Source organism: Pezoporus wallicus, unplaced genomic scaffold, assembly GCF_028554395.1.
Source record: "Pezoporus wallicus isolate ANWC-B61680 ecotype Strahan unplaced genomic scaffold, APGP_CSIRO_Pwel_v1 contig_3181, whole genome shotgun sequence".
In the NCBI taxonomy this organism is placed as follows: domain Eukaryota; kingdom Metazoa; phylum Chordata; class Aves; order Psittaciformes; family Psittacidae; genus Pezoporus; species Pezoporus wallicus.
This window is the reverse complement of record NW_026641700.1, coordinates 576,701-602,879: the sequence shown is the minus strand read 5'-3', so window position 1 is coordinate 602,879 and position 26,179 is coordinate 576,701. Positions and strand designations below refer to the sequence as shown.

Sequence of the window (26,179 nt, the reverse complement as noted above, 5' to 3'; positions counted from 1 at the left end):
TTCCCCACCATCACGTTGTTCCTCTTATCCTAAAGCGTTTGGGTGATTAGTCAAATGACCAGCTAGTGGCTGTTTCCAACTGTTCAGGCTGCTCTTTCCTATCATCTTTCTGTTTTGCATGTTGGAGACTCTGAATAGGGATAATTTTATACATAAAGTTCAAGTCCCTGGAATTTAAAACAAACAGCCTACCACAGTGGGGTGGGGAAGCTTCTGAGAGACAGAGCTTATGTAAGACAGCTAGAAGACTGACATCAGAATCAGATTATCACACTGCAATCTAGTCAGCCCTGACACATTTCCACATAAAGTGGGCCATGGAAGCTGCAGAGGAGCCAGTACAACAGGAAACCTTCAGGGTTATTTTGCATAAGACTATGCAAATTCTTCACGAAGCTGAGGACTTGAAATCAGAGCTACTTGCTTATCAACTTTCACCGCACTAAAACTCACATAACTAACCTCAGGAGACAGACAATATGTTATTCTGAGCAATACTGCTGAACAAGCAGTTCAATAAAATCCATTACTTGCTCAAGGGATTTTTAAGACATACATTTACTTAATTATTGTCAGATATGCAGCTCAACAAAAAGGAAAATTGATTTCTGGATAAACAGAATAACTGATGTTAAAATGTTGTGTGAAAAGACAAATTGTGAATTAAAGCATTTTAATGCTCATTTTAGTGAAATGCTAGGAATATTCAAGAAGCACTTGCAATCAAAAAGCTGTACGCATCCTCACATGCCCATCAATGACATAATACAGAAACTTCTTCAGTCTTCATCTACTTAAACATTGCTCATCAGAATGCATTCCTTCTTGCCCAGACATATTTTGTACTGATTAATGTAATATAATGATGATGCTGTTTGCATCAGCAATGTTAGAACAAACTGACATCAGCTTGAAAAGTCAAGTCAGTCTTATTTTTGGGACCCACTGCTGTTATGTCATCTGCTCACTGATATCTGTTGCGCCCCAAAATGGCCCTCAATATCCAGAAAGCAAAGTAATCCCAGACCTATCCCTGTAGAGAATAAGGGAGGTGAAATAACTTGTTTCTGTAACAGGCTCATTTCTGTAGTGTTCAAGAACTTCCTAGCAATGCCTAAAGCAACACACCTAGTGATCATAATCTGTTGTTTCATCTGGGAGAGGAACTTGTGCCATTCAGTACTTTGCTTTGCTAGGGAGCTTTGGGCTGGTTTGTGGTAGATTTCTTTGTTTTCAGGCTTTTGTGAGGAGGAGAAAAATAGTTATATTTTAGGATTTGGGGTTTCTCAGTGCTTCATCAGAGGCAGCACAAGAATTGAGAAAAAAGTCACCTTGCCCATAAAATGTGTGGTTGAGATCTGCAGAGGTGCTTGGTTCTTGGGGAGAAAGTACACACAAGCTCCTTTCTCCCAGAATTCTCTCCCACAAAACTGGTTAGGAAAAATCTGCATTTCCAGCATCAGTCTACTTATACAAGTACATAAAATAAAGGCAGGAATCTACTCCCCACCCTGACTGGAAGGACCATAGAGCAGCCAATAAGCCACTTACAATATACATGCTCAAAGCCATTCACTGTGCTACATCTCTTCTCTCTCAGTCACTTCCATAGCATACATAACACAAAAGATGGCAGCTGTAGTATTAGTTCGTCTATGCCTTCCCACTACTCTTTTCCCAAACCCTCACTCCTCCACGGGTAGATGAGCTGTTATACTGCTCCCTGCACACATATATACATATAAATGCCTTCCGCTGTAACACGAGGAAGGAAAGCCCCATATGAAAGGATTATGACCCATCCATGCTTTGTGAAAACATAGTAAATGCAAAGCCCTTGTACCCACAGAGTGGCTATGCACGTCTTGGTAATGCAAAAGTTAAATATACTTCCCAAAACAATATAGACAGGGTTAAGTAAGACCTCACCATAAAAACACCAGCATCCATCGTAAACTGGGTGTGTGTATGTATATACATATATACATATATGAGACAAGAGTAATGGTATATTGAAAAATGTGGGATCTGAGCATGATGTGAATGATATGGAACAAGGGGTCAATACTGTCCTGGGTTCAGCAGTAGCAGTCATTTTTCTTCTGTGTTCCAGTGCTGTGTTTATGACTTTCAGCCTGGGAACAACGCTGATAACACCGATGTTTTCAGTTGTTGCTAAGTAATGTTTACTCCCACCAAGGACATTTTGAGTCTCATGCTCTGCCAGGGAGGAGGGGAAGCCAGGAGGAAGCAGAGAAGAAAAAAAAGCAATTCCTGTGAATACATGTCTATGTTCTAGCTTAAATTTCTAATACCAAATCCTAGGAAAGAAGAAGTGGAGAACACCAAAGCTGCTACAGAGAGGAGGAAACAATGAGTTAAATTCAATTCTTCACAGAACAGTTTATTTAGTAAAACATAATACCATAGTGTCTACTGGTTTCTTAATTAAGTCTTAACTACTGATTCCCTAGTAGTAACTTCAAAATTTTACTGCTGCTTTTTTCAAGACATTTATGATTTTCTACCAGGTTGGCAAAGAGTCGCCAAAACATTCAAAGTTTTTTCCCATTGTATTCCTGTTATCACTTATGGGTTGTTTAACATCAGATATGTATTCTTAAGCACTTCATCACTTGCAGTATCATAGATTACCATAGATAACTAAAGACAAGTTCCAAGGACAACCTTAAGTATCTGAAACAAGTAATGAATAATCTGTCCAGATGAGAGATGCAGTTTGTCTTCGCTCATTCTGCCAAATGCTACCAGCTTTGATAGTAAGATGAATACTTGTAAATGTCTTAATCTTTTACATTAAGAAAAAATATTAATTAGCCTTTTCTGAACAGACAACAATCTTAAATCTTACCAACAAGTCCTTAAGGGTTAAATCCTGAATCTACTGATAGGTTGATGGTGAGCAAAGCCAAGGGCTACTCTACACTCTTATCTGGCACACAGATAAATCAGTAAGCTACAGATAACACTGCATGTGACACTCACCTGGTGTAGCTTCTGCCAAAACTCAGGTCCATCCTCCATTTTTCTTAAGCTCAGTGGAATGTACCAAAAGCAAACGTTTGCATACTCGGGCTAAACAAGAGAACAAGGGACTGCTTATGAGATATGACAAATTGTGCAAGAATATATATTATAGCTCATCAAAGAGTTCTGCTTTGCTTTGGAGGGGAAGAAGGACGGGAGAACCTTAGAGCTTATATTCTTTTCATTAAAACTTCCTTCTCCAACTCAACTTCTGTTTTCCCTTTTCAAAACTATAAGTAGTTCTATAAATATTATGGTTTTCATATCATCCATTTCTTTTCCTGCTGCCAGAAAAAAAGAAACGTTTTGGGGTTCCTTTTTCCTTTCTTCTTCCTATGTACATATTTAATTCCTTGTTCACTAACACTTTTTTTCTAACCAAAGCTTTAAGGGAGGCATAGAGAGGTAACTTACATATTTCAAAATTGGAGCACAAGACAAGAAAATATTTTCTTTTTAGTTTTTTTTGTTTCTTGGTTCTGGGGGTGGGGTTTTTGTGTTGTTGTTTGTTTGTTTGTTTTTGGTCGGTTGGTTTTGTTTGGTTTTTTTCTAATTAAGTTTCCTTTGATACATTTTACATAAAACCAATTTTTGTCACCATTTAACACTTGCACAGCTAGTAATTTTTCTACTGAACAATGCCAACCTCCTTTTATATCATATCTCATGCAGCATACTACACAGTGCTGGAGTTAATGCTGGCTTTCTCAATTTCCACATTTTATAAGAATCTCAGGACCCCTTGCAGCATGTGCCATAGCTTTGATAGATATATTCCAGTATTTAAATAGGCCTTTTGAGCAAAGACATCTCTGTTTCACTCCAGAGAAATTCTGCCTTTAAATTTTGCCAGGTTCTCTGTATTTCCTGCTAATTTGGAACCTTTTTTTTTTTTTAAACCTGTACAGGTAGCAATAGCATGAGGAATAGATGTGCCTCCTAATCCCACTCAACACCACCTATAAAACCACTCAGCAAATCTTGACCTACATTATTTGCAACACAATATTTAACTGCAGTCTATATTATAACATGGATTATAAACTCACACACCCTTCTCTTCTCCCACATACCATCTTCATCAGTACTGGTTGAAAGAAAGTTAATGGGTAGTTCAGTCATACCATCTCCTTGCCTCACCATGAATACACCTGCTTTTATAATCCCAGGCAATCTCCTGAACAAGAAGAGCTCACCAGCTAAGACATGTTCTTTCATGAAAGGGCGCTGAGAACTGCTCATATCATTTTCTGCTTTGCTTCAAAGAATGCATTAAATACAATTTAATCACCAAAAAAACAGCACTCTCAGCAGGAACAGAGCTGCAAACTTGCCACATGCTGCCACTGAATGAAATAAAGGTCAGCTTTTTAAGTCCTATTTCTTTCCCCCAAAAGAGCACGCATTGAGTACACACATAAACACAGATCCTGAAAAGGCAGCAGCCTCCTCATGAGGAAAAGCACTAGTTTGCTGTTACAGGGTTTATTTTAAAACTATTTAAAATCAGATGGCAGGAGTAGACAGATGGCATATATTACCATATTGCCATTGCCTATATTACCTTTTTGATTATCTCAGTTTCCTTTCACACATCAAATATACCACCCCCCTATGAATATATCATTCATCCTAGAAAAACTTAACTACCCCTGGCCATGCTTCACTCTATTTCTGGTTAACTTGTCACAGCTCTTATCAAAGCAGGTAAGCAATTATACCACAGACGAATTCAAGATGATATAAGCATGAATAGTATTTCCAGGCCATAGAGTGGTTCCCATTATTGGACTTTCCTCACTGCATGTATCAGAGGATCATATTCCTGAGCTTCTTGCCTAAAGTCCAATTTCCACTAAGAAAGGGCTCGCATAACTGGGCCTAGCAGCCTAAAGCCTCCCAGCAGTCTTTCTTTGAATTCTCACTTCCTGTTGCCCTGCATGCCTGAAAACTTTTTCTTAACCCTAGCTTAACTTCCTTCTCATAGCCCGTACTACGTAGCCCATACTATAGCACTCCTTCCAATCCCTCTTTTAATCCAAGTGTCCTATTCCTGCAGCAACTAAAAAGCAGTCTCTGCTCTCACTAGCATCTTTCACATCTACAGTAGGTCTGGGCTTTCTGCTAAGCTCTACAATAGCAGAAAATGGAGAACTTTTAAACAGAATCGCTACTTTAGTAATCCTATCATGTGTTGCTGGCCCAAAATTCTTCACTCCATGTAAAGTTTTCCACTATGCACTTTCAAATTAGCAGTTTTCTAAGTTAAAGGGAAAAGTTTATATTGCATAAACAGTATAAAATATGTTTTATATCTTGTATTTCTCCTAGCCCAACCTGGAATGCTCTTGCCATCAGCAAGTGTAAATCAAATCTGCATCATTATGGTTTGTCTGTCTGAATGAGTGGCACTTCCTCATTTTCCCTTCCTCCTCCATGGGCTTTCTTCCTACCCATGCTACATACACACAAATACACTTCCAACAGTGCAGAAGTTTTTTCTAGAAATGACAGGTCTTTGCAACATCCCAGATACTAGCTTTATTAACCAAAGAGCTGAGGATAGGTGGAAAAATAGCACTTTAGTAATGCCCCCCTTACTCTTCCCCAGACCAGTAATAAACTGACTGGTTTAGCAAAGATGAGTGAAAACCCTAACTTTTGGGTAGTTTTTAGGAAGATGGGTGCAGAAACAGTTAGAGGAAAAGACATGGACTTTAATGATAAAAAAAAAATCCAGTTTTAGGATCAAAATATTTTTCCATCCAACACACAGTCTTATCTGTCAAGTCGGGCAAGCACTGCGTTTTTGCAGCTAGGCTCTTTGTTTTCAGAGGAAAGTGCTCCATCTATACCCCCTGAGGCAATACAGGCTTAGAAGCTAGGAAAATAAACAGAGCGATGGTAGGGAATGCAGAGCCTGTTATATGTGCTCAATCATATATCTGTGTATCTCCAATATGTAAAATTATTATATACTTCAAATACAAACTGGCAATTGCTAAAAAGAACAAGATCAAACAACAGACACCTCCCCCCCCAAAAAAAACCCCAAACCTACAATTCAATTCCATTTTCATTTACCTCCAAAAGAAGCTCGAATCCCTCTCTTTTCTTAATTTCCTCAACTAGATACCTGCAATTAAAAATGCAGCAGTTTAAAGCACAGAACAAAGAGAACAAAACAATACATACAGACAACAAAGGTCTTGAACTTTCTTCCTTTTCCCGCAAAAGAAACCACAGAGTTAAATCTCATTTCCACCTGCTGACAAAATGCAGTAGCTATTAGTTCCTGGAAACAAATGAAGGCCACGGCCAACCAAGGAGCACTGAGGAGAGGCCAAATTCTGTCCTCAGGCACAGATCTTCAGTGGAGCCACATGGCACAAATTGATCCTCTTTGCATCAGGCTGTGAACTTCCCCAGCACACATTTCCATTGATGTTGCTCTCTACAAATTAGTTCCTCCATTTTTTTCTCAAGTACTGATGCTGTGCTGCCATGTTATTTCATGGTCATGCTGACATCTCTTGCACTACTACTGTTAGAAGGACCTCCCAATCTAGCCCAGAATTTGAGTTCCACGTACTTCAAACCCAGCAATTTTCTCAGAACTGACCTTGTTCCACACTGTACACAGAACTGCGCATTTCCATTCAGTGACTATTGCTGAAGCACAATAATCCCTGAGCATTCTATGCTAACACTATGAAAAACACAGAAGCCTTCGATGGGAAAACAGGTTTGAATCAAAAGTTTGAATCCAAACAGCTTCAATTTATAACTTTTTTAAAAAACATGACTTCAACTTTGCCATGGCACACATCACACAGGAATTCTGAAGCAAAGAGGGCACTTTGACATAGCTGGGACTTCTCTCTTTATTCCCCTCATGCCCTGCCCCCAAAGCCTTCCCAAGAAAAACTCCAAAGATATCCCCTCAAATTCACACAGCTTTTCCATTTCAATGGAATTTTAGTCCTCTACATGAAGGACTAACTGCCTGAGATCTAAATGAAGATTTTGCTGTCTAACAGTAATAAAACTGAGACAAATTGTATACAAATCTGGTATTTTGTAGCATTTATTGGAATTTTTCCTGCCTGCAGCTGCGTTACTGGTCATTACACAAATAATCCTTTTGTCCACCACTTGAGGAAGAAGAACATTGTCAAAATAACCTCCCTTGGTATTACCTACATTCCTGAAAACGGACCCCACACGGACACGTCTAGTTGTACCGGCAACAAATGCCTGCTATTCAGCAGACAAGCTGCAGAAACAGGCTGGCTAGGGAGGCAGTGAACAATGCCCTAGATGGAAACCAGTTTTCAGAACAGAGCATGGGGAGTTGTCATGCTGTTTATCATTAACAAGTATTGTGCATGTAACTCATTACCTCTTAGCACACATCCCTACAAAATGATTGCTGTGATAGAGTGCCAGTTCCCACGACACAGAGCTCTGAGTTGTGCCACACTGTGCACTGTTGAGATAGTCCCTCTCAATAGAACAAGTTCTACTGAGACCTAGACTAGACCCAAATTCTGGACCTTTTCTGCCATGACCATTTAGATCCTACTGTGTGCATTTGCTTTTATCTGGCTGTTAATGCCCACACTAATGTTTAGGTTGCAAGACAGGCATGCTGAAAGGTAAGGAGGAAGCTAGATACCATATGAGAGTGTTGTGGGGAACCTCTTTCTGTAGGGGGACTGTCTTAAATAAAACACATTCAGTGCTTTTGTCCTGTTGATTACAAGACACTTGTCTGCACCATAAGACCAGCATTCAGCAAAATCAGCAGAATATTCACAAGACAATGGCCCTCAATTTTTTATTTTAAACCCTGTAAAAGAAAGCTATGTATGATCACCCCTTTTTCTTTTTGAGGTCTTTAATTGTTAGAGAGATTTTACAACACTTAATACCCTCCTCTCTTACCAGAAGTGCCTTTTTTTAAGACCACGATCTGACAGGATATCTGCTGTCAGTCAAGCTCGCAATGTTGTTTATCATGTTCTTAACTACATTGCCAATAGCCTAAGAAGGCAGCCATTAGAAAATCCATTGCCCATGATTTATCTTGCTAGAGCCATTGGATGGCAGTGGAGCAGTTCACTTTGCACATCTTTCCACACTTGACAGGGGAGTTTTATTATTGTGTCACTGTTGTAGAACATAAAAAAGGACTTGAGTCTCAATAAGGACTGGAGTGCACAGAGAAGTACTATTTGCTATGATTAAGCCTTGCAGAAAATGAGGGGTGGAGATCTGCTGTGAAAGTAGACACATGTCTGCTAAGAGTGGGTGTCAGAAGAGGAATCAGGCAGAAAAACTGTGAAGATGATGAAGCATAAAATGCAGTCGTTCTTACAGTTGTATTCTAAATGTATTACATCTATTTTTTTCTTCAAGTACTTCACAAAACAACATCCCTGCATCAAAAATAACGGGGGGGAAGAAAGAAAAAAAAAAAAGAAAACTTGTGAACTGCTCAGCAGGATGCTCTACTGTAGGATTTTTAAAATAAGCCTTTCCAAATAGGTAGCATCATAACGTTCCTGGCATATACAATACACTGAAAACACAATTCATCTCCAGAACAAGATGAAATTAATGGAATAGCCAATCGCTAAAAAGTTTGCTGCAACAGGAATACATGACTGCAATTAGCTTTAAAACCTTGGCAGCTTTCTCTGATGATGGGAAAAGAAAAATAATCTTGCTCTTAAGTTCTATAGCCAGTGGACTAGTTACAGAATTAATTCAGGTATGCATTTAGGAACACTGAAATACTATCTTTGGAATATCTAAGTAACACCTACTGTAACAAATCAGGAGAAAGGCTGCACAGCTGCTGAGTAGTTAGGAAACCTGGCATAGTGCCCATGCCCATGCAGACTCAAGATAGCAATGCAGATACTGTAAAGAATATATTTCATCAGACAATGACAAAAATAAGATTTTTTCTTAAGGGAGAGAAGAAAAATTAAGATGGAAAAAAAAAAAAAAGAGAGACAACCCTGTTACTCCTTAGAAGCGCTACCAGCTGAATCCAGCATTCAAAGGGAATACCGATTCCAGAAAGGTCATTAATCACTACACTCTCAGTCAAATGACCTTGGCCAGTAACCTTGATAAGGCTGAATTCTCCTACTGACACAGCAATGAATTACTTACTCTGTACACGCACAGAACAGTACAATGCTTTGGAACAAAAACAAGGTGCAATTTAACCAGAAGATATAAAGGAATATTTAACTGGCCAAATAATGAGTGGTTTAAAGAAAGAAAGTAGAGAAAAAAAAACACAGCTTATTTGAGCTTTTCTGGTTTTCCTGCCTTCCTTTTCATTCCTTTCCAGTTCACTCTGGGTTTAGGTCATAGGTATGTTTACCTGTTCTTTAAGTCACTTTATTAAAATGAGGCTATTCCTTCAATTTTCACTGTAGTAAACATTCAATTATTTTCAACTTGGTAGTTCATAAAAAAAAATAAAAGTGCAATATGTTATGGGTGACTGTTTTGCAATATAATTATTTGATTCATGGTAGTAGCTGGCCCAGGAACTGGTAAGATTTCATTGTGGTTTCTTTTGTATAAATTCTGAACATATATGACACTTCAAGTGAATTGTTTTTAATAGGCTGTTGTCTTATTTCGATATTATTTCTTCTGTGAGAAGATAAAGCAACCTGTGTATGGAAGTTTCTCCCCAGAAACTGAGACATCACTATCAGTTTAGAAACACCATCTAGCAAGAATTTTGCAGAACTCAGCTGTGAAACTCAGATCTGCAAGACCAAAAACTGAGTAAAATTTAACAGGGCAGGTGAGGGAAAGATCATAAGAAAAAGGTGCTTCAACCCCTAACAGAACATACTGTAAACATTAAGAAATTCTGCAAACTTGTGGAGAAAAAAAAAAACAGTCATGAGGAATGAAGTAAACAGAAGAACAGCTAATTCACTTCTTGCTAGACACAGCTCAGAGCCTGGCATATAGGACTGCTTTTACACTAACACCAGAAGACACAGTTAGGAGTTAGAAGAGGATATATGATAAACCTGTTCTATGTCTGGTTCAGACAACATAAATATTAAATAATGTAGATTGATAGCATAATTTGGACTTCTATGTTTACCAATATACTTGCTGCTAAAAGTAATCATTATTATTAAATATGGTAGCAAATGTAATAATACTAATTACTATTGCTATTAGCTCCTCCTATTATACACAAACAAAAGGAAAAGGGCGGGGCGACGGGGAAGTAACAACATGGTCTATTCCAAGATATGCAGTATCAGTAATGTCAACATTTTGGTCAATTACACAGACTAGACATATTCAAAACTGTGTAGTGATACCTAGCCAAAGCCAGTGCTCTGTTTACTCTCTCCTCGAGGCCTGTGGTTCCCAATGCTTTCCACATCAGCCAGAATTTGAATGCATCTGGACGTCTGCTGCACTGAATGGACTTGTCACCAGTGTCATAGCTGACATCGTAGAACTTGTCCTGTTGGAACAGGTAGGCGGCCTCGGCAGAGTAACACTTCTTCAGCAGCCCCTATTAAGAACACAACAGAGACATAGATTGCTGATGAGCATTTCCAAGCCTTTGTAACTTCACATGCCAAAGTTTTTTCTTCCTGTCTATACCAACAGCTTAGTAAAACAGAACTGGATGTGCAGGAAATCATCCAAAGCTAATGGTGTTCAGATGAACCCAGTGAAGTCAGCTCTGAAAACAAAGAAGCATCTCTCATTTTATTATTTTCTTCATAATGTCACCGAAGAGCTGCAGGCTGAAGAGGAATCCTTACTCCCATCTCAAGAAACCGTGGGAGTAGGTATCAGAGAAACAAGTACCCAAAGATGTACAAGAGAAAATGCATAGCACTGGCCATTAGCTAAAGAATGAAATATCAAAGTATACTCTGTAATATTATGAAGTAGAGAGAAGGGCTGCAGACCGCAGCTTATAAGAGCAGAGATGAGGGTGACATACAAGGAGCTCAGGAGACAGAAAAGATTGGAGATTTGTCAGCAATATTAGAAGAGGGTAAGAAAAATAAACCACAATCAGTAAGATAATGCTAGAATAGATATTCAGATGAGGTTAAAAACATGACTACAACATCTAATTCAGATCTGCAAACATGTATTTAAGTGACAGTTGAACCAGAAGTCTTTGATGCAGAACAGACCAATGAACATAAGTGGACAGCATGACAAACTGCTGAACAGTAGCCCAAAGAGCACAATTCATTTTCCAATTCAACATCACTCTTCAAACTGAAACAATTGAAAAGCACTGCATATTTCATCCTTTCCTCTATGTGTGTTGTGACCCTGATTTTAAAATGACAGTGTCTGACATCACTCTTAAAGTGTCACATTCCTGTAACAGAGGTACAGTTCTTGATCTGCATTACAGTACACAATGGTAACTTTGGAACTGGCAGCAAAATAGAAAAAAAAAGATGAAGACAAAAAAATCCACAGGAGAAATAATCCACTAGCATGCACAGAATAAGTCTCCCTCTCTCCCAGCTTTTTCAATTCCTTCCACCAATACTAAAAACAAAGCAAAAAGAAAAACCCACCTGCACAAAAGGAGAACACCAAAGGTTTCCCCACAACTTCTGTAGGGGTTTGAAGATCCCACTGTAATATTGCTGTTTTTTGAAAAGGACAGGATTTAGCCTGAACTCTTTAGCACAGGATCAGTACATTCGGCCTTGTGAAAAAAAAAGTTTATGTGACAGCTTGCGGGGCAGCTTCAGCTCTCCCTCTGCAGCCATCAGGGATAATGTGCTGCTGCAGCACACAGTAACCATAACTGAAAGCCAATGCTGGATGCAGCTTTTTGTGGTCTATAAGATTCTCACACTTACTTCCCAACTTTCTCAGAAAAAGGCAGGCAAGAAGGTGATATTAGAAAGCAAAGTCAAGCACTTGATCTACACAATTCACCTACTTTCTGTTTTTTCAGCTTTGTGTTCTTTGGCTAGCAGCTGCAAAACAGGAATAGGAATCTCTTTATCAAGCCATTGTGTTCTATTCATTTAGATCTCCATACCCTTTAAGGAGAAATACAAGCTTACTAGACATTGTATTAAAAAATATATATAGCAAAACAAGCAAAGGCAATAACATCCATAAATCTAAGTTAATTGCTTCAAATCTTACTGACTTTAAAATTTTGCAATGTTTCTGCAGTGAGTGAATAGGAGGGCTGATCAATGTGGAACTATCTTCTGCCTTATCAAAATGTAATACAGCTGCACAACAGAGGACATCATTGGATATTTGTTCCCATCACTCCCGTCATCTGAGAAATAATACCTCCTGTTTGTCACAAAACCCCTAAACTCTGTTGGTAATATTACAGAAAGACTGAGTTCACTTAAGATCACAGTACAGCTGCAGAGTTTCAGAGTTTAAAAATAAATGCTCTAGAGTGAAAACTCAAGAAGAACAAATAGTTCAGTATCTCTGAGTGAGCTCAAATGCCTGGGAACAATTTTTTTTTTTTTTTTAAATTTTTTTTTCTAAAAGAGGTAGATACTGTCCTGCTCTCCTGGTGCATTCGAAGCTGACATGATGTGCTGGCTTGGTGATCCTCTCCCACCTGCTTATATTACTAATAATGAAACATGCTCAGGAACTCCTGCTGCAGACATTGCCTATTGTCAGTCTCCAGAGGCAAGTACAATGACATCCTCCAGCACATCACTAGAGCAGACAGGAGAAGAAATAAAAATCATGCTTTGTGAGAAAGAGAAAAAAGAGAGGAAGAGGCAGGAAGAAGGAAGGAAGGAAGTGGGGGAAGCAGGGGAAGCGGGGTGCCAGACCAAAGCCAGAAGCAAGATGGAGGAGAAAGGGAATGATGCAGAATAGGGTTTGGTCAGGGAGGACAAAAAAAAAAAGAGGAAAATATCCAAAATAGGCAAATGACAGAAAAGCAGAAGAAAAAAAAAAGGAAATGCTTTCAAACTCAACATTCTCAGTCCCAAGAAGACCCCAACAGTCTTCCCCATAGTAATTGAACTCCTCCTTCTGTTCAAAGGAATTGTAAAAATGTCATTAGAATTGCCCCATCTGACAAGTTTGAAATTTTCTTCAGCATCTTTTATTTTTTTTCTGCCCTTCTTACAGAGACTAATAATAGTCCTCTACCTTACATCAGGGCTCTTAAAGTTTAGAATATGGAAATACTATTTTTATAGAGGCCACAATCTGCTATGGGGTTTCAAATAGCCTTTGTTTTTGAAGAAGTCTGTGGGTTGTCACTGTTTGTTCTAATTAATAGCAAATAAATGAATAATTATTGATACTGAAATCAACATAAGAGTTCCAGTTTCATAATTCAACATTTTTCTTATTGAACACACTTACCTACAACAAGGCTTCTGATCTCTTTCCATTTCTACTGCTAGTTAAAAGTGAATTTCAATTTCATTAACAAAACATATTTTTCCCCAAGTTTTTTTTTCCCCAAGACAAACATCTTCCTGATTCGCCTTATCAGAAGCAATAAGACCAATCTTTTGAATGTCATACTTGAAAATTCTTAAAAGCAGTGCAGTGCAAAAGGCCACCCCTGTAATTCACTTAAAGAAGTCAAAATGAGCTCTCAGTTGTACTAACCTGAAGCAGAAAGCAACAGGAATAAAGTATTTCCTACAGTTGCCCTGGAAAGGAATCGGGGAAGTAGGTATCTTTGTGATACTGCTAATGATGAGGAAGAGATTACTCTGATTTCATTAGCTACATTCTTTAAAAATGTATTTAACTGGTAAGTGAAAATTCTGCTCATTACCTAGAACTGATTGCTAGCTACCCAACCTACTGCTACACTCTAATGAGTTACAGAACTTCGGCATTGGTGATAAACATTAGTTCTCTATTTATATGGTGATAATATTCACATTCATACGGATTATAGGAAGCACAAATTAGAGTAACTCTGTGGTCTTAATGTGCAATCCAAGACTAATTCATAGCATTTTAAGAACATACAAGAACAAAGCTGGCTCACTAATGTTTTGAGACTGTCAGTCCATCTAGCTTCATGTTTAAATGGTCACTGCAATTCACACCACAGCAATACAAGTGTTTTCTAAGTTGATCTTATTACAGACATGATGAAAGTTACTCAGGGCATGGCAGCAAAAAAGGAATAGCTGTGTATTTCCCGAGTGCTTTAAGCATTAAGAGCTACTGTCATTGTTCTTGAGCTTTTACAGAGAATTAATCAATCTCTCTTTCCCTTTGGTGAAAATGCTCCTCCCTTCTAATCAAGCAAAATATACTTCTTTTTTATCTCTACTTTCTTTGGAAAACATGCCAATTTTGTTTCATTAAGGCTGGAAAATACTCTTTTATCAGCATTTCATTGCAGTTTATTTTTTTTTCATTAATCTGCATAGGAAAATATTTCAATACAATGTTTCATTCTAATAATCTAGCTGCAATGTTTTAAACCTACTAACACTACTAAAAACCACATAGCTTTATTGATGCTATGTAGCTAAAGAAAAAGAGAAACCCCAAAACAAATTAAACAAACCCACCAAACCAACAAAGAGAATGAAAAACTGAAGGGGATTATTTGTCCATTTATAATTACCTAACCCTAATCTTAAATCCTAAACCCTAAACTGTGGTGGTAGTCCACAGTTCCAAATGGACCCCCAAATGTGAAGACAGGCTAACAAAACTTCTTTAATCAGACTTTCAAAGGGAGGTAGGGCTTGATTCATAAATAGGACTTAACATCTGTGTTTAACATTTTGTTGTTCTGACTTCCTGCAGAATTCACCACTACAGAAACTACCTGAGGCTCCTTGAACATTCACTAGCAGAACAACGTGTGCCATACTCTTCCAGCTCCCACCTCAGCATCCAACTGCCACTGATGGATCCTAACCACAGTGTGAAGGAATTATGTTCGCATATAAATGTGTGCTTCATCTGCAGCAGTAAGTAATGCAGCAATATAATTTAGGAGCAGTGGAACAAGCTTAAAAGCGAGAAACCAATACACATACTCTTTCCTTCTCTTACTGGTGTGAAAACAGCATTTTTAATGGGAAACTTGATTCAGATGCCTGTTCTGGAATGGAGAGAATTAAAGTGAAATAAGGCCTTTCTGCCAAAGTGTCTTAAATACGCATTTGATCTTTTTTTCTTAAGAATTTATATTCCAACACTTTCACAAAGCTGACACAAATGCATTCAAATTTGTATGTATATCTGTTTGCATATAAACACTATTGGCACATACACAAAACACCTAAGTGCCAATTTTCCAGGAATTAAAGACTAAAACACCTTCTCCCCATACAGAGAATTCTTGTACTTTCCATAATGTGTCTCACTGTACAACAGGATCTGACTGTATGATCAGCAATACTTGTGTTTTCACCCCTCAACAGTTTAGGATTCAGTTGTACAAGTACTTCCAGCACTGCCTAGCTGTGATTTAGATGTGGAATTGGATTGCTTTATCAGACATTACACTCCAAGGAAGAATAATACAGAAAAGGTGCCAGAGCCCTGATGTTGGAGCAGTGTTTGTAAAGTGACTTTAAATTCCAGGGCAGCTAGAATATTTCATTCCTCTCCATTTCTTCCCTCTTATTTCCTGAAAAATTTCTACTATGTAGCCAAACCATTACCTTGGGCTATATCTGTGTATTTGGTCTCTTTAGTTAAAAATATAGCACTGAATTCTTCCCAAACCTGCAATTAAGACACCACATTAATCTTAGTCAATAACTTCATTCTGCTTGTTTGTCATCCTGGAATAAAGATAACATAATGGACAGGCAGACCTGGAGTTCAATTCTTACAGCCTGTCCAGGTCCCTCAAGCTGTTAACTGCACCACTCAGCTTGGTGTCATCTGCAAACTTGCTAAGGATGCACTAAATCCCACTGTACGTGTCATAAACAGTACTGGTCCCAGTATGGACCCTTAACCACTTGTTACTGGTTTCCACTTGGAAATTGAACCATTGACTGCAATGCAAATGCAAGTCCAAATGCAACCATCCAGCCACTTCCTTACCCACTTAACAGTCCATCCATCAAACATCTTGCTGTCCTGTTATGTCTCACCCCTGATTGGGAGCAAACAGTGCCAAGAGAGCACTGATTAGCTCCTTGGTCATCACCGGCTCTTACTACCAGAAGTTAGTAATCAGTTACATGGATAGCTAACTACTAGCAGCTGAATAGAAACTGTCAGCTGTTTTAACAGTGATTTATAAAAGTGACTGTGACAAACCATGGTCACAAAATAGAGATGTAAACCTTAGGGGCTCCATATCTTCATAATGTCATTCATTCCTATTAAATTCCTATTCAGTCACTCATAACCTATTAAATGTAAGCTAAAACTCAACCCTGATGGTGGATAATGAGGTCAGTTTTAGCACGGCTGAGTTTGAAATGTGGTTTGAAATAATTGACCTCTTACCGGTTTCTTTATAAAGATAGAATTCCACAGAGGTATAAGCAGGGAGTTTTACCACATTGCAGACTCATCTCACTTTTGTGTCACTTGAGATCACGTGTCTGTTGTTCACTTGCTAGACATTCTAATTAGTCATGGCTTTTGGAAAGCCTCAATCACCCTGGCTGTCCTGGTTTAAGCCCAGGCCGTAAGTCAGCCATGCAGCCCTCTTGCTCACTCCCCCCACCTTTCTTCCCTCCCCCCCCCCCCCCACATCCCCCCCACCCCCCCCCTCACCCCCCCCACTCCCAGAGGTATGGGGAAGAGAATCAAACGAATGTAACTCCCACGGGTTGAGATAAGAACAGCTCAGTAACTAAGGTATAACACAAATCACTGCTGCTACCACCAATAATAACAATGATAAGGGAAATAACAACAGAAGAGAATACAACACCACCTGTTGATACCCAGCCCCACCGAGCAGTGCCCCAGCCCTTCCGGGTAACTCTCAGTTACATCCTGGCCATGACATGCTATGGTATGGAATACCTCTTTGGTCAGTTTGGGTCAGGTGTCCTGTCTCTGCTTCCTCCTGGCTTCCCCTCCTCCCTGGCAGAGCATCTGAGTCTCTCAGAAAGTCCTTAGTCAGACTAAACATTTGAGCAGTAACTAAAAGCGTCTGTGTTACCAGTGCTGTTCCTAGGCCGAAAGTCAAAAAACACAGCACTGCACCAGCTACTAAGAAGGAGAAAAAAAATGCTGCTACTGCTGAACCCAGGACACTGGCAATGAGGAAAAACTAGTAGAGTGAGGAAAAAAAAAGCTCAGCACCTTTACCTGCATATGCTCTATCTCCTCTTTCTCCCCTTTCCCACTCTGGTGTACCCATGTAAAGGGGATGCAAAGACAAGCTCTGTCTGCTCAGTCTGTAGACTCACCTCTGTCACAGCGGATGACAGCTATTCTGAGGACTTTGATGAGCTCAGCGTTTAAGTGCTGCAGGCCCAGGTAACAAAATACTCAATCCTGAATGCAAGTCATGTACAAAAGTTAACTAGCAAGAGCAGCAGCTGCAAAAATCTGACCACTGGTGAGTGCAGTGACTTGGACTGGTGTGACCCTGCTCTCTTAGGCATCATTTATTAATTTTGTGGTGGAACTCAAAATTCTATCATTCAGCCTTTGCACTTGCAGCTCTTTTCTAATTATTTCCATTTCCATATTACAGCAATGTCAGCCTACTGCATTTAAAAAAAAGACAGGACTTACAGAGTTGTCTTTCACCAGAAGAGCACAGCACTGGATTCCTGCCAACAGCATTTTGTGGGGATTCCAGGCAACAGAATCTGCCCTGTGAAATTTATAAATGAAGAGAGGTGGAACTTGCACCTATAAGCATGAGTACTAGAGAATCAAAAATGGCCAAACACAACGCAAGTCAGATTTCCCTTCCCCCCACCCCCCCCCAGGTTCTGAAATCTCTCCAATTGATAGTAATGTGTGTTTTGAAAAATGCAGCTGTCATAGAGGCCAAGAGGCCACACAACTTCCACCTCAGTCCCTGATAAGTGTGTCCATCAACTGAACTGACATACCTGTGGATGCCATGAAGAAGTCTGCAATGCTTCCTCGATATCAAAGCCGAGCCACCCCAGGAAGCCTGTTGGAACATTCGTAGAGTCAAGAAAATATTATTTGTGTAACGTTCTTTTGATAACGCTTCAACTAGTCATTTCTGAAGATGCTTTATCTCACTTAAAACTTGGTTTACTACATGTCAATGGGTTAAATTTTGCCCTCAGTATCACGTACTGAAATAAAGATTGCAACCTGGTGCTATGCTTAAAATGGAGGAGCTGATGGGAGAAACAAATTACACTGTCCCTTCCATATAAGGAAGTACATGAACTGATATACTTGCTAACCAGAACCATTCCTGATACCAGATCAGAAGTGCTTCCTTTCCACCAGCCTAAACCAATGAAATAAAAACATAAAGCCCCATTTTGCATATCTTCTTCCTACTAGCTGTTTCCTTTCTGAGACAGTCGCAAGCGAAACAGCAGAGAATTATAACCTCTACCAATTGCAAAGTCCAGGTTCAGATTTTCCACAGAGTTTAGATACTAAAAGCAAAGTCAGTGAGTAGGCAATAGCAGCATTTCTGTTACCAGCAATCTGACTGATGTTAAAATGGAGTAAGACTCACCACATCTCCCTGAGGTCAATATAAGAACTAAGTGTGGGGTCTTAAAATCATTTAGGCTGCCTCTTTAGTGAGATCTCCACTGAAACTCCTTCTTGAGCATCATCTCATCTATTCTAGACATCTGTCTTTGGGCAATGCCTTTTGCAGATACCATGGACTATAGAAGGAACTCAAGCAACAAGTTTTATATTACACAAGTTTAATTTATGGTCAACTAGAGTTAGGAAAGGTGATTCACATCCATGAATTCTGCAAGGATTAGATTTCACCCACCAGGTGCTGTGAATCTTCAGTTCTCAAACAACAATATTTGCCCCATGGAATGGGTGGAGAACACACAAACACTAGACATGTCATAAAGTGCATTTCAGAAATTACTACTAAATATGGAAAAAGTAAAGAAGAATTTTCAATGTTCATGCAGGCAGAATCTACTTAAGCAAAAGAAAAATAGATGTGATAGCTGATCTATGAATTCAACTTCAGTATTTGCTTCATAGCCCATAAATTAGGAACAAGGTCTGCTGTCTGGCAGACACGAATCATAAAGTCTCACAAGGGAAATGTAAGGTCAATAACTGGTCTTATCATGCCATTTTCATTAACACAGTACATTAATGCACCACATCATATTTTTTGTTATGCTCACAACATCCTTGCTGAGGAAAGGGCTGCTGCTCAATCTACAGGTAGGACTTCAGGTAGGAAATTATTTGCCTCAAACATCACTGTAATCCTGTGGCAGAACCATGACTTGAAACCAAGTTTCTCTAGCTAGCCCAAATTTGCCATGCTATAGGAAGACAAACTATTCATAGACAAATTTCACTCTTCTCATTATATGATTCACTAGTCAAAACAGTCATGTTACATTATTCCCTGACTTTCATAATTCATAAGAAACCCACCGAGGTATAATAATTCTTTACAAAATTTGCTTCCAAAGCTATTTGGAAAAATGGACATTTTCACACTATCTCTGAAAAACAGGACTAGAAAGGCCCTCAAGTGGTCATTTCAACAGTGTGTCAACCCCAAAGGCACAATCAGTAATACTCATTTCTGTCAAACACTTGTCTTTTCTAGAGGCTATTAATCTGTGAACACACAGCTTGTGATTAGCACTGAAGTGAAAATTAAGGTGCAGAGAGACATCAGCAATTGCTGCTTCTACATTTTTACCCAGTTCAAAAGACTAAATTCTTAGAGATCCAAGGTTGGTTAAAACAAACAAACACAAACGAGAAGGTACCAAAGAAGCATTAGAAACACTGGCTCTGCCTGTTTTTAAAGACCTCTAATAATAGAAGCTGCACAAATTAACCACTTAATTTGCATTTAAGAGTAACCACTCTATTGATTTAAAGTGTCAGTCCTAAGGAATGTTACCTCTTGTCATATCTGCAATGGCCAGGGGAACAGATTATTCCTTTTCTTCTTTTCAACAGCTCTGAAAGCACCTGCAGGCTACTACATATTGTCTCATTGTCTCTTCTTGTTTAAGTAACACCAGTGCTTTCAGTCTCTCTTCATTGGTCATAATTTCTAGATATGTTTCTGCTTATCCTCACTGCTTTACTATTTTCTAATCTTTCTCCTGTAGGTCCTTAACCTTCTTGAAATGAAACTTTTTATTTGGGAACAATCCAGATTAAGCAGACTGAGGCCCAAGCAGAAAGAAAGAACTATTTTACCAACCAATCTTCTTTATTCAATTCTGAAAGACATTTAATCCTATTTAAAAATGCTTACGATCATTGATTTGTAATGTACTGCAAGCTCCAGGTGTTATTTTCTGAAGATCTGCTCTCTAGCCAGCAATTCTCAGCCTGTTTGTGCAGTTGATTATTACATCTTAAACTTAGAGCTCTATGTTTATTGAACTGTAACCTAGTTTTTCCACTTTTTTCTCTCAACTACCGAGATCTCTTTGATATCTAATCCTGTCCTCCCACTGCCACTTGCAGCAATTTTATGTAATTTTCAAATGTATTCAGTGTATTCTTTTTCATCCAAGTTATTAATGCATATACCAGATAACTTCTAACCTAGGATGGGCCTTTGTGGAATCCTGCTCAAAATCTTCTCCCCTGTCAGCAGTGGACCCCTGGTAACTGCTCTCTGGGTATCATTTTCCAGCCAGATTTGCACTCACTACCACAGCTGCAGCTTGGCATGTTTCTCTGGCTTCCTCATGAGATATGGCAAAAACACAATAAAGTTAACTACGTCTCTTCCATCCATGAGACTACAGAAGGAAAGTGTGTTGATCAAACTACACTGGCACATTTGTTTACAACAAATGCAGCTGAGAACAATGCAGGGTAGCTCAAAACCAAGATTATCACCTGTGTCCCATGCAGTGTAATTGGTAACAAGCTATGAGAAAATTAGTGTTTTATATATGCAACAGCTGGATAATGGGAATCACAGTGTTCGCAGTGTGGTTAAACTAACTACCTAAGCACTGGCTAATAGGTCAAACCTGATTTTCTGTACTGGCCTGTCTATAGGGGGTATGGAGGAAAAAGACAAAGTAAGGACCAGAAGGGAAGAAATACTCATACATAATATTTAAAGCTAAACGAACACAATATATTACATAGATATGTGCTGGAGCTTGAGGGCCTATTGATGGTGTAAAACAAGTCCTATATGTATGATAGAATGCAATAAGAAACTGGAATGCATGTATGAATACTGTAATGCACACAAAAGGATCCTGGTTATAGTCTCTGCACTTAGGCTGTTGAATGGTTTAACTGCTGAGACAGTTTGGGCTTATTATTGGGCTTTATACTGCATTTATATTCTTAAAACAACTTTTTCTTAACTTCCCTTTCCTTTTTAGATCTGTCTCCATGTCAGAGCTTATCTACTATTTCTGACTTTATTGAAATTTATCCTCCCAAAGCTCACTGATTTTATGTTGACATTCTCCCTTTTGCCCTTCCTAAGAATCATGAGCTTTATCATTTTGTGTTTAACAAAGAGTCTCCTTAAGGCAAATATATCAATTCTGGGGCTCAGAAAATATTCTGAAATAAGATACATCAGTGTAAATCTGGAAATAATACCACTGGCTTTCGTATAAGATATGAACAGCTCGTGAGACCATTTGCAGTAGGTAATCCTGATTCCCAATAATACACAGAGACCTGAATTAGATAGAACTTTCCCTGGGTTCTAATGTTTGTTTTAATTGTACTGTTTCTTTTTTTCCTCCAAGGTTACAGTTGGAGGAAACAGCAGCAGTCACTTGCTATAGCTCAGTCTGCAAACCATGTAAAATCATTCAACAAGAAGCCAGGGTTTTTCTTTAGATTCTTAATATTAAACAAACTCCTCAAAAATTTAGAGGAAGTCTAAATATCTCCATTACTGTTGATCCAGATTACCTCACTGCTCCATGGCTTTTAATCTAGCCATTCTGGATTGGTGGCATTGCAATGATAAAGAGAATGAAATTTTAGAAAATATGAAGAGATGTAGTTTTAGAAAAATACATTTACAGCTAACTCTTTCTGGTAATAAAAAGTCTCAATTACTGTTCCAAAAAGATTCATGAATGGATTTCAATATCCAAACCTAAAATTATAAAGAAAGAGGAAAAGAAAAAATTCTGAACAATTTAGGAAAACATAGAGAGATCTACAGGAAACTCAAACATGTATGAAAATATGAATAATTTATGACTGGTTGAGTCAGAAATATACTTTTATTTTAACCTGTATGAGCCATACACCACAATTACAATGCATCCATTTTCCGACAGAATGTGGAAAGACTCTTAAGTTAGATTTATATATAATCATCCTCAAAGTATTTTCAGGAGCTAGCAAGAAAAACAAATTGATTTTTAAATAATTTTAAATATAACCCAACAATGACAAAAATCATTTTGACTGCTTGTCACAACCAAGCTATTTGCAGTTTTTCAGCACATGTAACAGAGACAAACCAGAACTCTTTGTTTTCAGTATCAATGAACAAAAAAAGGGGAAGGAAGGGTTATTAGAACCCAATTTGCTTCTACAAAGAAACATCAACAGTCAAAGAAAAACAGCAATTATAATAAAGCAATGCTAAAAAAAACTGCACAGTATACAAACTCACATCAACATGAAGCCAGAGGCCATGCTTTTCACAGATATCAGCGATTTTATCCAGAGGATCAAATGCTCCCAGCACTGTTGTGCCTGCTGTAGCACAGACAAGAAATGGTGCTGACCCCTGCAATAGGATTCAAAACAAAAAATTGTCATTTGCACTGCTCATCTCCCCCAGTATACCTGTGGAGTTAGTCTAAAAAGGTCTAGGAATGTAGGACAAAGATGCAACAGTCCACATTTTAGTTTCCCAGCAGAAGGCACTGCATTCAAAGTGCTGACTCTTCTTAAAAAAGGCATTTTCCATTTCCAGTTAACACCATCCCAGGGCAGACTTCACCAGTTGTTTTTGACAGATGTTAGTTTTGTCAAGATCAAAACATATCAGATATTTGACATCTCTCTTCATACACTGCTTTTCATTTTACATTTTACTACCATATTTGCTGCCATTCTGCTGACTATAACAAAGCTACTCGCTCAGCCAGCAGGCTACCCATGCAAGGAAAAGGCTCATCCCTCTAGGTTTTGCACCTGAGTTGCCTCTACATTCTCCTTCTCTGCTCGGTGAAGAGGAACTTCAAGTTAGGGAACATGATTTGCCTTAGCCAGCACTATCACATACTGCAACTGGGACAGTCATCACTGTCTGGCCCCCATGCCTGATCTACAGCAAAGCGCTATTCTCTTGCTCCTACCCATTTCTAGAAAACATGAAGGGCTGTAGAATATTAGGAGAGGCACCACTGACACTCAGACAGTTTTAAGGTTAAACAGCCACGTTGTAGTGTCACACAACCATCATAAGCCATCCATTTTGGTTTCAATGGCTTTGCTCATTGCTTTCCCATTCAACTAATAGCAGGGGTGCAATTACAATAGCAGACTAGGTCACATACCCTTGCAGATGTAGGTGGCTGTGCCTGCTTAGAACCTGAAACTGAAATAATGGAAAGAATTGATGGAGTCTAATCTCCACGAAACTGAGGGTACCAGCCCTAGCAATGACTGTGCAGTCTCACTTGCCAGCAGCTACATGTTGAAGGAAATCCCCTGCATTTCAGCTTCTGGCCCACAGCATAATGCTGTTACCAAAGAGGCACTAAAGTTATTATTAAATTGTACAGTCTGGGATACCTGGAGTTCATTTGCAGTGAATTAAATCTCTCAGATGATGTGTCTCTGTTGACGTAACTCAATGTCCCTTCACTGAAATTAGACATCAGCTGAAAAAAAATCAGACTCTACATGAGTCTTATGTATCTTCAGCTGAAATCTGAGCCCTCTTTTAAACATCTGCTACGGAGAAGACAAACAGGCTTGAGTCACGTTTACACACTGGCAGTTTTATACTTCTTAAACAGAGCACTGTTAGAATGGTACATAATTATGATTTGTTGGTACTTTAAAAAATCCTTACCATTTGCTAAAGCAGTGAAAAATAACCTTGGAATTAATATAATTTAATCCCATACATTCACAAAGAATTACCAACCTATAATTCACTTCTTGGTCATTCATTCCTAGCACAACCTACCACAAAAGTCAATCAAACTTACAAACCAGCCTGAAGCTCAAGTCCAAAACTTTTGCAAGTGAGGCATACGAAGATGTATGTGCTGCACCTAGTTTCTGTCAGCGTTCTCATCAATTTTCTTCCACAAATACATCAAAGTCAGAGGTCCCCAGCAGCCAGCAGGTAACATGAGTGAGTATGGGGAAAAAATCTAGGATCTCTACAAATTTCAAAGCTTGGTACCATTACATTTATCCCACAAAGAAGGGAATTAAATTTTTATTATTCTTGACAATATAGTTATATAAATCTTTCTGACTAAACTCTCTAAAAAGAGACCTAACATTCTTGCTATTCAGAGTTTGTAATCATTTTGTGTTCCTATCACTAGCAAATATATCCTCTGTTGTCTAGAGTGATTAGAATTATTTACTGTAATTCACTGAAGTGTCTTTCTGCAGAAGTTGTAAAGTAGCACTTTATCAAGGACAGACACGCTGAAGCTGTGATGAAATTAAAACCTTCCAATATACCTCTAATTTCCATTAAAATGCAAGTGAAATTGTTTTCCTGTAAGCAGAGTATTTTAACATAGAACATTTGTTTTTAAAATGCAGAGCACCATACTGAGATTGACCTTTTTTTAAAACCAGAAATGTCCAGATTTCTTGCAAATAACCATTAGATTTATTTTATTAACAAACAAGAATTACATTTTTGCAAAAGAGCCCATTCACCTGACAGCCTGCTTCCTCTTGCTCCATTTTATTTCAGTCTTTAATTTTTTCTCCTCCAGCTTGCTCAAGTGAGTAAAGTACAGCTTGTCTTCCACAGATAACGGAAAGTACAGAAAGAGGCAAGCGAGAGAGTTTGCTAGGTCACTAGGGCCACCATATATTAACAATTATGCTGTTTAGCATGAAACTCAAAGAAGAGATGGTTGTTTGGCAGAAAACAGATCTAAATCCGATCTCACTGAAAGGTGCTATGACCATGCAAGTGCATGACAGGAATGCCTTGCCTTTTCTATAAGCCACAAAGTAGGATTCCCAAAGAAGGTATCAACAATACCACGGACATTGCACTAGTTGCCTGGTGTTCGCAGATAGCAGAATGAGGGCCAAGCTCTGAATCATAGAATAGTTAGGGCTGGAAAGGACCCTAAGATCATCTAGTTCCAACCCCCCTGCCATGGACAGGGACACCTCACACTAAACCATACCACCCAAGGCTTCGTCCAACCTGGTCTTGAACACTGCCAGGGATGGAGCATTCACAGCCTCCCTGGGCAACCTATTCCAGTGCCTCACCACCCTCACAGGAAAGAATTTCCTGCGTATATCTAATCTAAACTTCCCCTGTTTAAGTTTTAACCCATTACCTCTTGTCCTGTCACTACAGTCCCTAATGAAGAGTCCCTCCACAGCATCCCTATAGACCCCCTTCAGATACTGGAAGGCTGCTATGAGGTCTCCACACAGCCTTCTCTTCTCCAGGCTGAACAGCCCCAACTTTCTCAGCCTGGCTTCGTACGAGAGGTGCTCCAGGCCCTTGATCATCCTCATGGCCCTCCTCTGGACTTGTTCAAACAGTTCCATGTCCTTTTTATGTTGAGGACACCACAACTGCACACAATACTCCAGGTGAGGTCTCACAAGAGCAGAGTGACCCGCTGGTCACGCTCCTTTTGATGCAGCCCAGGATACGGTTGGCTGGTCCCTCTGGATGGCATTCCTTCCCTCCAGCGTATCAACTGATCCACACAGCTTGGTGTCATTGGCAAACTTGCTGAGGGCGCACTCAATCCCACTGTCTATGTCA

The 26,179-nt window shown here is 39.0% G+C and overlaps 1 protein-coding gene across 2 annotated transcripts in view; it reads right to left on the bottom strand.

Moving 5' to 3' along the window:
• The window catches only part of GADL1 (glutamate decarboxylase like 1), an 83,129-nt gene that overhangs the window by 34,257 nt on the left and 22,693 nt on the right, over positions 1-26,179 (bottom strand). For both annotated transcript variants that reach the window (XM_057424859.1, XM_057424860.1), the window contains 6 exons: positions 22,850-22,966; positions 18,120-18,184; positions 17,794-17,875; positions 10,425-10,624; positions 6,133-6,184; positions 3,007-3,096 (listed from right to left, as the gene is read on the bottom strand). In XM_057424859.1, coding sequence (XP_057280842.1) covers positions 3,007-3,096; positions 6,133-6,184; positions 10,425-10,624; positions 17,794-17,875; positions 18,120-18,184; positions 22,850-22,966 — 606 coding nt within the window. The remainder of the gene's footprint in view (positions 1-3,006; positions 3,097-6,132; positions 6,185-10,424; positions 10,625-17,793; positions 17,876-18,119; positions 18,185-22,849; positions 22,967-26,179) is intronic.